Below are 15,829 nucleotides of genomic sequence, written 5' to 3'. Positions count from 1 at the left end.
ATGCACACAGTAGGTCGAGACAGTCAAGTGTCTGATTATGAAGTACCATCTGTATCTCCTCCCAGTCTGGCCCGGCACTGTTTAACTGTGTTTGTGTCTGATTTGTTTCCATGACTCTCACCTGAAACCCTCTTTACAGACGCAGGTATAGCCATTGACAGCGTCCACACACTCTGCTCCGTGTTGACACTTATTCTCCAGACAGTCATTATAGTCCTGCTCACAGTGTTGGCCCACATAGCCCGGTAAACACTCGCACCTAGAGCGACGTGGAAACATGGACAGGATTACTGAGTGTATGGGTGACAAGCTTTGTCTCATGATGGCAGATGTTTTACTGTACAAAGAGATGACAGGCTCGGTCCTTTTCTACAACTTGTACGTTCAGTAACGACATGTTTTCCTTGCTAAAGTGTTTCTGAGCAGGATGCCAAACTTTTTTATTCACTGACCAAGTTCCACATGGAAAGGATCGATTTTGAATTTGTGCATAAGAAAAAAAACACCTATGGGTAGATCCACATTCATGAAACGTCTAACCACAGTATTTAGAGCAAGAAGTTCAATTAGACAGATAATGTTTAACCCTTAAGCATGCAATCTTCACATAAATACATATTAAGAACCACAAAATGTGAAGACACAAAGAATCATTGGATTTTCAACTTGCCTTTTCAACATTCCTTTCCTTCAGAAAAGCAAACTCACCTTTATTCCATATGTCTCATTCATTAATTCAGGAAAAATACAAATTTCTCTAACCATTTGTTATAAAAACAAACAATTCTGCACTCTTTGGCACAACCATAAAGACACGAGTGACTCAGCTGTGACCAACAGTCACAAGATTTCAAAAAAAAAAAAAGACAAAAGAAAAAATTCAGATGAACTGCAGGCTGTGCTTTACACAGAGCAGATTGGAGGTAAATGTGTAAAAATGAAATGTAAGTAATAAAATATCTATGGCATACACAGAAATTCACCTATATATTTTTATGATTTATGTGGTTTATAATTGTTTTATACTGCACAGAAGATATTTTTGAGTTCTCTCTATTTGTCATGGACAAGACACAAAAATAAAGAGTACAGTGAGTAAAAGTGTGACAGCTACAAAGGCAAAATGACTTTTGGATTCAGATGGAAAAGAGAAGATTACTGCTACATAGGCTGCTGGAAATCTATGTTACATGTACATGTGTTTAAAGATCACTAAGACAGTATACTGTGTGGCTCCAGAAAGAAATGGATGCAACTTATTTAAAATTACTCAACTTTTTAAGACTGAAATCTGTTTTTCATTTAATAGCATAATATTTTAGAACTCGTAAAATATCTTATGCTTTTTTTTTTAGTATCCTATTATCTAACAGTTAAAACATGAAAACCCAGAAATTCTAGATTGAAGATTTTTTTTCTACTAAGCTGTATCAAATTTATGCCAAATCAGTCATACATTTTCTATGAAAAATGACATTTTTAGTTGCACAAATTTCCTCTTGATCTAGTGTCTGAAGGCACCAATCTTTAACAATGATCACCCTGATTCCTTGTGTCACAAAAACAAGTCAACCTTTAGCTCTTTCACCTCCCTGCTCCTGACACGTTTGCAGTAATGTGACCTCTGACCCTTTTAGGTGCCGACCTCCTGTAAAATTACTGCTCACCTGTAACTGCGGCCAACATGGACGCACTTTGAGTCGTGCCGACAGGGATCGAAACCAGTGAGACAAGGGTCGACCACCTCCTCACACAGGTCACCTGGTGTCAAAGAGGGAAAACATTTCTTTTCTTTTCTTTATTCATTACAAATGTTTGCATGGAAGTACAGCTAAATCGACAAGTGAATGAATGTTTGTGGTTAAGAGGTATGAAGGATTTTCAGAATAAAAGTAAGGAAAAAAACTGCAGTCGGCAGTGAGGGTAATAGAAAGATAGAATGGAGGAAGAAAATGGATGGGAGGGTGGGGCCGGTGTAACCTTTTCACATACGCTCTCTGGCAGCTTCAAATGACAGTGGAAAAGAAAGCAAAGAAAAAGGAAAACGGGGGGTGGAAAAAGATAATTTATATGTGTTTATATCTTGTTCAAGGCCTCAGATGTGCAGTGGGAGCCCTCATGCACGCAGACACACAGGGAACAGCGTTATCAGCTTCTTCTCAGAGCTGATGGAGAAGAGGGCTAATAGGCTGTGTTGGAGTGGAGGCTGTCTATAAATGCACACACACACACACACACACACACACACACACACACACACACACACACACACACACACACACACACACACACACACACACACACACACACACACACACACACACACACACACACACACGTGTTTGTACTTCTATCTTAGTGAGGACATCCATAGGCGTAATGCATTTCCTAGAGCCTTACCCTAACCTTAACCATCACAACTGATTGCCTAAACTTAATCCTTACCCTAACCCTAACCAAACCTCAATTCATACCTGTTCTCTAAAAACAAGTCTTCACCCTCAAACATGGCTGTTTCAAAGTGAGGACCAGCCAAAATGTCCTCACTTTGTAAAAATGTCCTCACTTTGATAGTTAAATGCAGAAAATGGTACTCACCATGTAGCAAGTACAAGAACACACACACACACACACACACACACACACTTACATGCTCAAAGGCTGAGATGGGTTAACAGTGTGTGTAAAAGCCGGTAGCTGAAGCCGGTCATAAGAAGGAAGAGTGGATTGAGAAAGGTCAAGCACATTTCCATCGCTCTCTGCCTGCTTTAATCTAATCCTGCTGCCTAACTCCCACCCTGTCTGTCTCCAACACCCTCCTCAAGTCGCTTTTAGACACATGCTGTTTGGGGCTGTAGTCCACTGCTGGATCTGCTGGAAAGGATGTCTGAAATTCTTTTACAAAGTGTGCTGCGAGAGCGAATGTAAAGGTCCAGTGTGTCGAATGTAGGGGGACTGATGGGCAGTAATGGAATATAGCATTCCTAATTATGTATTTTGTGATGTACAATCATCTGAATATAAGAATAGTTCTTTACCTTAGAATGAGCCATTTATATTTAGAAGTAGAGGCTCTCTTAGCACCAAAAAAACAAATGCTAGATCTATAACAGGCTTTTTGCAATTTTTTCTGTGTTTATCACCCAATGTAGGGAAGTGCGGGGCGAGAGGTTCATTTAGTTGTAATCTGCAACCTCCCCTCTAGATGCCACTGAATCCTGCACGCGGAGGCTTTAAATTGGTCAATCTTAGAGACTATTTCACACATCAGACACTTAGTTAAAAATGCCAAAGTTAATTTATCAATATGAGATTACCTGTGATACCTTAGAATAATCATCATACACAGACGAGATTGAGTGTTACTGAAGAAGATAAGCATCTTAGACATGATGTACCCAGTGGCCTTTAAATTTTTCTCCCCTGCGTGACACTGTTTTTACTGGAGGTCAGTTTGCGGATCAGGATCACTGACCTCTGGCTGGCTTTTTCCATAAAGCAACACAACAGATCGCCAAGGCAATAATGACAGTGTTAATGATAATAGATCGGAGGCCAAAAAAAGCTGCAGTCATCTGTGTTTTCTTTCCAGTGAATTATCACGAGGGCGTTTAAATAATGTTAAAGTGCTCACTGGGACACATTCAAGATTTGCGACAATATTATGAGCATAATAACAGCGTAGAGAAGGGTCTTACTCCAAAGGTCAGTTTTAGCAGATAAATAAAGACACGCAATGTTGACATTCCAGCTGTGTAGTTTGGTAACTAAAAAAGCCATTCAGTATTTGAAAATAAGCAAGCATTGCTTCTGGAAAACTGAATCAAGTTCTGAGAAGAAGAGATTTGCAACTAGACATTTATCGCATCCAAAGCAATATGCTTCGGAAAACGCATTATAGGTATTTATGGAACTAACAGGATTACTTCTGAGGAATTTACGGATTACCTGACCTTTTGTGGGGCACAACTCTACACATGTGATTTGAATATCTGTGTTTACCGAGGATGTTCCTGTGACTTCCTGACCTTCACTCCATCCCCACCCTGAGACCAAAACGGATCAAAATTCCACTTGAGATATGTTTCTCATGAGCCGAAAGGCAGTTTGACATTTAATTTGCTATACACACACACTAGAAACCTTAAATCAGCTCTTTAAAAGGTCCTGAAACATTAAACTGTGATTTCTTTTCTGTCTCTGGCGTAAATGTGACGCGACAGTCATGGTTGCTGAGTTTGGAGAAAGCAGAGTAACTAGCGAGGGACTGTCCTCTTAATGTGACACCTGATGATTAGGCCGCGGTTCACTGAGCTGAGAGGAAGTTCGGAGCCAACGGAACCAGCTGTGTGTGAGTGTGTGCGTTTGTGTGGAACAGCTGTATGTGGTAACGTGGCTGGCAGCATGTGACGATTCTCGATGCCAACAACGATAATGACATGGTGTGAGTGCTGGTGAGTGTGTGTTTATTGACTGAGATCCAGTGTCAAAGGGGAACTGATGTATGTGTGTGTGTGCGTGTGTGTGTGTAGGACACTGTCACAAACAGAAAAACTTAACTTCACAGTCAGCAGTTTGGCTTCAACTTGCTGGACTCCACCACGGCAGGTCTCTCTCTCTCTCACTGCTTCTGCCCTTTATCGGCCCTTTCTTTACCCTTTCCCGGGCTCTGTTTATTTTCCCCTTTCCCTCCAGTACACGGCCCCTCTTTGCCATTTCACTGTCACCCTCCCTCTCTCTCCCTCTCATTCTCTCTCCTGTGTGATTACTCTTTAAACCTCCTGCAGGAACAGTTTCAGGTCACTGCGGAGAGGCTGTCCATTACTAACTTACCATCCAGTAAAGTGGAAAATATGGTTTTCTATGTGTGTGTGTGTGTGTGTGTGTGTGTGTGTGTGTGTGTGTGTGTAGTAGTGGAGGGACTTGGTGACCCTCCCAGTCTCTCAGGGGCAAAGACGGATGGTTTCAGGAATATTTGAGTGTAGAAACAGCCGTTGTGTGCGTGTGCGTATGTGTGTGTATAGACATATGTGTGTACCTGTGTAGTTGGGAGGACAGACGCAGGTGTAGTTGTTGACTCCATCGATGCAGGTGGAGTTGTTCTCACAGTCATTGTCTTCACAGTCATCGGGGTTTATCTCACAACGCTGGCCCTCGAACCCTGGCGGACACACACAGCTACACACACATACAAACACACAAAATGTGCGTTATTACACGATGAGCGGGCCAGATCTGAGCGTACACTGCTGCTGCACAACTTGAATTAAAATCAATCATCCGGATCAATCAGCTACTCAACTTCACTTCCCCTTAAATTCTCCAATAAGAGGGAGCTTTATAGAGAAACAATTTAATCTGTATTCTAGTGGCTTTTCCTCCATACGGTGCTGCTTCTTACATACCACTGGAGCCACAGCGCATCTATATTTAGTGGTCAAACAAGAGACACCATTTCATGCCTCATTTTATAGCAGAAATGAAATTTTAACATGGCTGTTCAAAGTTTAAACCCGCACACTAACCCGTCCTGACGAGCTTCGTCTGCACTAAAATTTAGAGGGAGCCTTTTAAAATGCTGCACTTTGATTTGTGCCATCTCTCTCTTTTGTGTTGGGGCATGTTTCATTCATAAATATCAGAAGTCAGAATTCCTCCAGCTTCCACTATCTAACACCTGGACTACTCAAAAGGAATTATCAAAGCCTGCTCCTCTTTACCCTCCATCTCTTCAGATTCATTTCACCCTCCTGTTTTCTCACCAGCCATTCATCTCTTACCCCTTTCCACCCTTTGTATCTCAGTCAGGTCACCTCCTTGTAACAGATCACAAACAGAAAGACTACCCTTAGACATTCAAAGTTTAATAAACATCATCCCAGCTGCATTCGGCATCTCGCCCTCTCTCACAACTCCCATTTTACTCCTACACGTCTTTGACTTGAGTTACTTCTATTAGATGAAAAGAATTTTACAGCAAGGTCACACTAACAGTTTAAGAAAGGGGAAAGTTGCTTCGGCACAAGTGACAGTTATCAACCCACACACTCACGCTTATTTGTGACACAGTACCCTTTGTTCTGACTCCTACACCTGTAAAACTTACTCTGCAGTTCTGTTTTGCTTTTTTTTTATTCCTTTCATTTCACTCTTTCTCTGATATTTCTAATCTAACTTCGGTGCCTCACAGACCTTTTTTCATGCCAGCAGTTATCTCACTCTCTCTCTTCTCACGTATGATAGTCATTAGTAACCCACGCCCAGTCTGACTGCCAGTTTACAGACGCTTCACCTAAAGCTGGATTGAACAGTTTTTCACCTCATGGGGGCAGAGTGACTTCACAACATACTCTGACCTGAGACATAATGAGCTTTTTAAGCTAATATGGCTCATATATTGGTAAAAATATGGGCCAATTAAGGCCAGTTCATAGTTTTCGCATGAACAATGCAGACTTTAAAAGAGATGGTGGACCTTCACATGGTTCTTTTCTTACTCCAGCATGTACCCATTCCTCTGAACGCAGGAAGTTATATTGTAGATCATACTGAACAAAGAAAACCACACAGTCCTCCAGTGGATGGTTATGAAAGGCTGACTACGACTTTAAAAGATATCACAGCTCGTTATAGATTGATTGGTGGTTATTACTGAGATGTGTCGAGCACAGAGGGTAGCATAACATGGGATTTCTGGAGAATTTAGAACTTCCCACTGTGTTTAAGCATTGTTTATGGATAGCACTTCCAAAATCATTCATCTATTCATTATCTATACACCACATAACTTTCATTAGGGATGCAGGGGGGCTGGAGTCCATCCCAGCTGACTAAGGGCGAAGGTAGTGGACGCCCTGGACAGTCTATCACAGGGCTACACAGAGACAAACACACACACTCCCATTCACACCTACAGAAAATATAGAGTTACCACTTAACCTCAGCATGTTTTTGGACTGTGGGGGGAAGTCGAAGTACCTGGAAAGAACCCATGCATGCACAGGGAGAACACCTCCAAAGTCCTAAAGTGGTAACTTCATTTACAATTCTTAAAATAATGATTATAAACTGTGGGTATCCTTTTACAGTCTCTCATCATAACAAGCATTTGTTTCTCTTGTGCATGTCAGTGTGGTTGCAGTTGTGTGGACATTCTGCACTTTAAGACATTTTGGGCTGCATGTAGACCTTTGTGAATCTGGGTAGATGACAAAACTTACATTGCATGTACCCCTTTGGACAGAGAAAGCATGATTTGATAAGTCTTCCAGCAGAGGGGGGGGGGAAAAACCCCAAACTGTGCAAATTACGCCTGAAACAAGAATTTTGAGTACACCGAACATAGTGGGCTAAAATCTCGTTTCAGCAACATGGTTTGCTGTGGATGCTCAGTAGTCTGCTAATATGAATTATTCTTTATTTCATTTCATTACAAATTTAGAAATTGTTTCATGCTCAATTACTCAATGCAACCTGAGTTACAAAATTCTAAATGTAGTTGAATTTTGTAGAAAAGGAAGTCGTTCTTCTAATATCTGCAGCAACTGAAAAGGAATGAAGAAAAAAGTAAGAATGAAGGGATAAATCAGAAAAAAAATGTGCACAATGGTAAGAAAGAAAGTAGAAAAGAGTTAGGATAGGAATGTTCCCGTGAGAAACTAAACACACAGAAATACAAATGAGAGGAGCACTGCAGGCACTGACAGGGTCAGAGAGCACTGCTCCACCAATCAAATCACAGTCTTGACATTTAAAGTATAGTTTGACAAATGGATTCCTGCTAAGAACCAAGGCTAATTGGACTTATTGAATATCCCCAACTGATTATATAACATGTTAAAATGTCAAAGGGGCTGGTTCCCCTCTCTTTCTGTCTTCCTCCCTTTCTTTCTCCGTCTCTCTCAGAGGGCACAAGTATGTACCTGTGTTGGTATTACCATTAAGAGAAGATCTATAAAGGGTAAAGAGAGCCCTAATAGCATTACCACACAGGACGTTAAAGGCCAGATGCATATCAAGGCCTTTCAAAGGGCAAAGGCCTTGTTAAGGAGGTCGAGAGGGAGACAAATCTGGTAGAAAGATATTTATGACAATTGTTTCAATTACATCTGCTATTTGTCACAAGCCTTGGACAAAAGGGGACTTTTTGGAGCGGCACTGATTACCCAGGCTGGAAACCTATGCCCACATAGATATTTAGAGTATTGGTAGCTTTTAAACAGAAAGACTGAATTTAGATTAATTTCTTAAATATATGTAATATTACTATCAAGGTTGAATCCTAGGTTCTTCAAAGACTTTTAAATAGTGTAAAATATTGTGTATTTGATGTGGTTTGGTTCAATTTAATGGTGAAAGGAATGTTTTGCTTAAAACGTACCACATGAAAAAGTCTGACTGCATATGGTCTGCTTTTAATTTATCCCATTTCTAAACAATTGCTGATCATTTTGATTATTTTTGGTCTGCAGTCGACTACGATTTCCTCCATTCACACATTCCAAATAGAATTTCAGCACTCTTGCTTTAGCTCCTTCCTCCAAAAGGTATTAGTCATGGGGTGGGGGACCACACTGCTAGGTCATTACCAAGAATTTTTGAAGCTTTTCTAAACAATTCCACCTGAGATTTTACAGTATTTCAAGCTGCCACAATAAGGAGAACCACAGGAGCAACCCAGAGGTGTGAGAAGTTGATCTTAGATCCTGGATCAGCTGGGAAAAGATGGATAGGAAAAGTAAATGAGTTGATGCTCTGCTCTTCACTCCCTCAACGACTACCGCTGAGAGGCTCTCTAACCCCGGAGTCTCTAATGGAGCTGCTCTGAAGCCAGGAGTCAAAACTGTGATTGTGTCGGGCAGCTCCCAGGTGTGAATGTGTGAAACAGTGTGAATGTAAAACACAGAGGAAGCATGTGCAGTGCGATTTCTCCGGGTGAATATAGACGAATAGAGAGGTTAAGTACTTCATGGATTATGGGCTTACACAATCCAATCATATTAAAATGCCGAATATCAAAGTATTATTAGTGTCTGGGTCCAATTCACAAAACATTTACACGTTTGTACGCATACCAGAGAGTAAATGTTCACATCAGCATTTTCCCTTTTTCATTTTCCATTAAATAAACAGAGAAACAGAAGTAAAACTGAGCTGCATTCTGTAAAGATGCAGGGTTAGTTAAACACATAACTTTGATGGCATTGTAATGTTAGTACATGTATTGCCTTAAGACTGCGTTTAATTTAAACTCAAAAGTCTACATTGATTGATTAAAACAAATTTCAAGCTCAACTTAATGAAACTGGCTCGGTAATTTAACTTTTCTTCATCTTAAGTTAAGGATTTTAAATCCCCTTCTGTACCTGCTTTACACTGGAATGACAAAAACCCATGTTCATAATTCAGCAATTAAGCGCATAACATTTGAAAATTACCTTTAAATAAGATGAAAATACTACTTGGATCAACTTAAAATGTTGGCAATTTCATCCAACTCCTTGTTGTATGGTGGTTGAACGGAATTTCACAAGATGTTGTTGCAAGTCAAACACATTGATGCAAACTGCTGCATTCATTTTTACTTTCTGTTGTTGAGCCAATACATATTTTTTTTGTCTGCTTATTATTTATTCTAAGATCTTAAAATTACATTATGCATCGTATATTTAGAGATGTGTCAAAAAATTCAGAAATCTCAATCAAATGCAGGCTTGGGGCAGCGTGTAGAGAACAGTTTTCCACAAAACTAGAAAAGAAAACACTGATGTGAGCAGGGCCAGAAGTTTAAGGCATCCCTTTGAGCATTTCAGGATGTGAGTGAAAGAGCACAAGGATTTAATGAGCAACCTGAATGGAGTTTCCTCCTTTGAAATGTCTCTTCTCTTCAAGTCGAACCCCCCTCACCAACACACACACACACATCCAGAGGCAGGAAAACACATCATAAGGTCAGAGTGAGTTGTTATCTTGGGTAATGCATTGTCCAGTGAAGCAAGACTGTCCACTCTAATCACACTGTCTATATTTCTGGGGGCCGAGTAAAGTTAATTTTTCCTTTAGATGAGAATACAGGGTGAGGTTCTGAAAATGTCTCCGCTAATAGAAAGAGGCATCTGGGTAGAAAGGGCAATGAGATTTGACCCGCAGCCTAAATGGATTCGCAAAGGAGTTCTCTGAAGTGACTCACTCTTGTTTTACTTTTCTCCCTCATCTACATTCCACACGGAAGAGATGCAATTGTCCTATTAGTGGTTTCAAATAAAGACGAAACTAAAGTGAGAAACTGGAATACACAATTTGAATTCCAATTGGCACATTTCTTTGCAAAAACGCAAGATTTGAACATGACAGTTAATCAGAGACTTTGCTGTACCTGAAGTGGTCTTCGTGTCCAGGCTGGATGTGGCAGGTTCCTCCGTTAGAACAAGGAAAGCTAATACAGGCGTTGATGGGTATTTCACAGTCTTGGCCCTGGAGGAGAGGAGAGGACCAAGAAAGACAAAGAAGTTAATTATCAAACTCTTTTAAGGTTCATACAGATACTATCTAAGGTTGCGTTCAAACTGCTTCACTACTAACATCTCCTCACACCATTCAACAAGACAGTGAAAAAATCTTGTAAAACATCCCAATTCTCCTGTTAAACCTGAAATTATATTCACTTATATCAAAACAGCTATTGCAACCATGTGCATTTTATGTTTTACACACAGATTAAAACCAATCATTCAAAAACACTGACCCCAAATGTTACAAAAAGAACATTATTAATAAAATCCAACCATTGACAGGGTGACAATGTCATCTGCAGGTGTTTTCCTATAAAAAGTACAACAAAATAGGTCTTTTGTCTCTATTGCATACAGTTCCGACAGTTATCCGATTTTGTGCACTTGTAATTCTCCTTTTTAGGAAGGCTTTGAATATTTTAGGTGCAGTGAAAGGAGATAGCCTGCAGAAAGAGAGGACTGAATAAATCTAATTTGGCTGTTAAATAAAAAATACAGCTTTCTTAAATAACTGCTCAACTTCAACAATGAGCTCTTATTGTTTTATTTTCTATTTTCTCCCTCTCTCTTACACAAAAGCCTAAACAATTATCAGCTGAACAAATGTACAAATCCATAAATGTACACAATATACGAACGCATGTGGACACGACAAATGTACTTCTGAGATTCATTGCTTTTCCTACTGCACACCTGAATAAACAGCTTTCACCATTAACTGTATCATGTATCAGAGTCCTACACACACACGTAGACACACACACTCCCTGTCCACATCCATCCCTGCAGCGATAGTTTTAATTTCAAACCAAAAAAAAACCTTTGGCCGCTAACAAACCCACTTCCTTTGATCAAAGTCTGAAAGAAGATGTTTATTCTTGATTTTTCAATCTCCATCCATCTTCATTATTTCCTTCCCTCTTTCACGGTAGCACTTTGTATTTCCTTCTACCTCGCCCTCTTCCTCGCTATTTGCATTTTGCAGATTTGTTTTCCCACCATCTCTGCCCTTCTTTTTATATTTCTCGCTCCTTCCTTCTGCCTCCACCTTTCTCACTCCTGCAGTGAAATTTCCCTCACTCCTTTCCGGTCCCCCCCCCCCATTCTAATTCTCTCTCCCTCTTTTGTTCTTTGCTGCTTCTTCTTTGATTCCTTTAACACATTTTAATTAATGTCGTCCCAGTGGACACTAGCGCAGAAAGAAAAACATACACACAGACACACACACACACTCCAACAGTCCCTTTTTCCCAGTCTGTGACCTTGGCAAGTAATGTTTTAATTAAAAGCAAGACTAAGGCTTTGTCTTCCTGTAAAAGCCCAAAGGTTATGAGGTGTGTGCTCTCATGAGACCTGAAGTGTATTTTTAAAGTGCACATACAGACAGGTACACAAACAAATAAACACTAACACACGTACTCAAAATCTCCTTCAGAGTCTTGAGCCCAATGATCTCAATACACATAGAAGTAGAGGGTAAGCTGATGAGCACACATACTGCCCTGTACACCAGTTTCAAGCACTTTGGATTTGTAGAATATATAAATTATTCCAACCCTGTTTCACAAAATGACAGCTTTATCCAGCTAAACTGCATTCCGATTTACATTTAGAAAGAAACATATTGTCTCCCTGAAACTCTGCCACTTTTTAAATGGCCACAGAGTCCACTTTCGGATGTTGGAGCGAAGATGGAAAAAACAGGACTTTCACCCAAGAGACTGGAGTTAACATCCTGACTGGAATCATTTCAACCATGATTTTCACTTGCTGTTTGGTTTGGGGGGGGGGGAGCACGGTGGTTTAGTGGTTAGCACCGTCGCGTCACAGCTAAAAGATCCTCAGTTCACGTCTCAGCCTGGGATCTTTCTCTGTGGAGTATGCATGTTCTCACTGTGCAGGCTTCTTCCCACCATCTAAAAACATGCTGAGGTTAATTGGTGATTCTAAGTTGCCTGTTGGTGTGAATGTGATTGTGCTCGGTTGTTTGACTCTCTATGTGCCCCCTGTCTTTGCCCTGAGTCAGTGTGATGCATAGATAATGGATGACTGTTTGGTTTGGTTTGATTTAGGCAACAAAAGACTACTTGGTTAGGTTTATGAAAATATCCCATTGAGGCTTAAAATTTGAGCCATTCACTAAATATTTGAAGCTACTTCTCCATTCTTTTGGTTGCCAGGATCAGAAGTCTGATCTAGTAAATGATTGGCTGACTGAAAAGGATGGACAGCAAATCACTGAAGTAAATGGCAAAGATATGTTGATTTTGTGGTTAATTTCCCTTAAAATGTAGCAGAAAATGCAGCTTAGTTGTGTAGAAGTTCATTTTTAAGGACACAGGAGGTGAGATTCCTGCTGCTGCTTCACCCCAAACCTACATTTAAAAAAAAAGTTAATGTGACACACTACTGCAGTGCACACACATACCTGTTCACATATATCCCCCACACATATCCAAATTTCCCTTTCAGCAGTAGATTTGCATTTCTTTCTGAATGCCGAGGTACAGACACAGATGGATATATCGCCCTTCATCTTTTGATCGGTATCTCCAGAGCAGCCAGCTCCAATCATCATTCCTCTATTGATGGACAGGTAGATACATTATGCATACAAGGCCAGAGTTAAGCCTGATAATACTGCTAATACCGCAGGCTTATGCAGCATGGCTATCCATCTAGGAGCTGGTGCTGGACACCATGATTCAAAAGCTTTGAAATACGGCAAAACCACAAAATAATGGCCAGTGAACTGACAGTGAATGTAGGCGGTAGAGGGAATCAATAACACATGAGGTAAACATAGTTCGAGTTTAAGGGCTGATTCCTCCTGCCTCTACGCCTGCTAAAATATATTTTGATTAATCACTTTGGAAATGTTTCCAACAAACAGCAGAGGACAGCAGAGCTGATGGGCCTAATAACTATTCAATAAGAGAGACAATATAAATTGTGACAGGACCATAACAGAGTCTAATCAAAGTCTAATCAAATAACACATTAGAGCGCCCACTGACTAAAAAAAGATAATGCATTAAAATGTTCCTTTTTGTTTCCATACTAAGGACAGTGAGTTTGTTGAGCCTGTAAAGTTACATCCAGCAGCCTTATTTCACTTGAAAGTGTCTCACACTGCTGTTGTTCGGTTTCTCACCTTGAATCCATATGGACAGGTGCAGCGGTAAGATCCAACAGCATCAGACACACAGGTGCCATTGTTTTGGCAGGGTGCTGCCAGGCAGGGGGTGCACTTGGACATCAGGCTTATATCCACCGGACCTATGTAAGATAACACAAACACAACCAGATGAGAGAAAGAAGAGAGGGCGGACGTTGATGAGAAGACAGAAATGGAGCAAATAAAAGCACTGAAGGCAAATGTATTTATATACAGGCACCCAGCGCTAAAAAGTGTTCCCACAGACCTCACTTAATGGGGTGTACTGAGAATAAGCCTTACATAAGAAAAGCAAGTGCTTAAGAGAGCAATAAATGTGATTTGTATCAGAGACCAGTGCACATCGAAGTAAGACGAAGAGCAGATCTGATTCCATGTGATGATGAGAGAAACCTCTGGAGCTCTAGAAGAGTTTGGAGTCACACCCCACTGCATAATCTCACTTTCTGGACAACCTTGCTGTACAATTTTTCGACCACAGACGCACAGCTAACAGTGCTCATGCAATGCAGTTTTATTCTTTGTGCACCAAATCACTACAGGTTGTCTTCTGTGTGTAAAAAGTTCACTTTTCAACCCTTTCCCCCTCTGATCTGATAGCAGGGAGCCCCGCAGCAGCTGATACTAGAGCTCTGCTGCTTCTGTTCTCTCCTCTGTATGAGTAAAATACAACTGAGAGGAAAGGCACTTTTTAAAAATTTCTATGAACCGAGACAAACCTCTCTGAAAAAATACTGAGCTGATTCTGCTAGCTAAAGGCTTGATTTTCAGTCAGTTTTGTCTGACATGTTTAAGCAGCTTTAAACTGACTTTAAACATGGACAGTGGATGCACACATGGTTCTGTTCATACTACAATAGTAAAGGTATGTGTGTGTCTGCACATCAAAAACTGGCTGTGATTTAGCTTTTTTTTTTTTTTTTTTTTACAAAATATAGCAGCTGGTAACAGATTGGGGCTGAAACACTGTGCCAAAGGGATTATTCTTTAGATGTTTTAAGCACAGTAGTCAGACACAGAACATGATTTTAGTATATATGTTTAGGCATAATCATTGAATGCAAGAACAAATCAAAGCTCCTCCAAAGACCGGTTGGGATTACTTCAATTATAGCGATTTACATGATGAATTATAAAGGTGTGAATTTCCATGCACAGTCTCATCTTCTAAAAAACATTTGTTTTCAGCACCATTTAGCACATGTACAGTCCAGGTGGCCAAAAATGTTGTGCAACATGTGGACATTCACAAAGGAGTCACTTGTGGACATGCCAATATGGAAAGCATGAAATGGTGAACAGGGGGCACATTAAGTCACAAAACCAACATGTTCAGATGCTGTCAGACTAATGGAAAGAAGTGCATGTCTAAAAGGGACTAAAGTTGCTGACTTAAAACAATATAATTGGGTTTTAAATTCCATCATTCCTACCTAACAGCTCACACAAACAGACTCACGCATGACCTCAAAGACACCAATGACTCACACGATGGACGGGTGACTCACTGACTCACATGTGTCCTCAAGAAACCCAAGCAAGTCCAGTTGTTTTTGTGTTAGCACTTAAATACAGTGACCCGGATGACTGAGAATCATCACACACATAGAAAGACAAAAACTCAAAATCTTCTTAGAAGCCACCGATCTGCAAAGCACGTTATCTCGTAAACACGACCTAACCAGCAGCTCTCCTCACACGAAACCCCGATATTCACCCTGAGACTGGGGCAAAGTCTAAACGTTGGCTTTCAGACTGTCTAGCCAAAACGCAGAATAGTGGAAGGGAGATAAATTGCGCAGACCGTGAACAGCCTAAAACATTGCAATGAAATATTTACACCTGGTCCCTTGGTCTAAATCTAAAGATCAGACGGAGCTAAAACAGGTCAGAATTGATGTGTAAGGATATAAGAAAGCACAATGGAAGGGGAGCACTTACCTTTACACTGAAATCTGTTGAGTGGTGTGGTGAGCAGAAGTCTGTCAGCCATGTCAGGAGGTCCAGTACAACGAGCAATGCCTAAAACCACAGTTTATCAGAAACCAGAATACTGCAGTCTGACGTTTGTGTTACACATAATATCAGATAATAGGAGCTTCAGCAGAAAAACAAGTGGAATTATGAGTTAGAACTGAAG

At 40.5% G+C, this 15,829-nt stretch overlaps 1 protein-coding gene across 1 annotated transcript in view; it reads right to left on the bottom strand.

Annotated features, from left to right (window-relative positions):
* The window catches only part of slit3 (slit homolog 3 (Drosophila)), a 303,620-nt gene that overhangs the window by 19,942 nt on the left and 267,849 nt on the right, over window positions 1–15,829 (bottom strand). The window contains 6 exon segments of the mRNA XM_051954454.1: window positions 122–259; window positions 1,668–1,761; window positions 5,039–5,178; window positions 10,376–10,473; window positions 13,666–13,790; window positions 15,631–15,711. Of these exon segments, the coding sequence (XP_051810414.1) occupies window positions 122–259; window positions 1,668–1,761; window positions 5,039–5,178; window positions 10,376–10,473; window positions 13,666–13,790; window positions 15,631–15,711 (676 nt within the window).

The sequence above is a fragment of the Acanthochromis polyacanthus genome, chromosome 10 (assembly GCF_021347895.1).
Source record: "Acanthochromis polyacanthus isolate Apoly-LR-REF ecotype Palm Island chromosome 10, KAUST_Apoly_ChrSc, whole genome shotgun sequence".
NCBI lineage: Eukaryota > Metazoa > Chordata > Actinopteri > Pomacentridae > Acanthochromis > Acanthochromis polyacanthus.
This window is presented reverse-complemented; position numbering and strand designations above follow the sequence as displayed.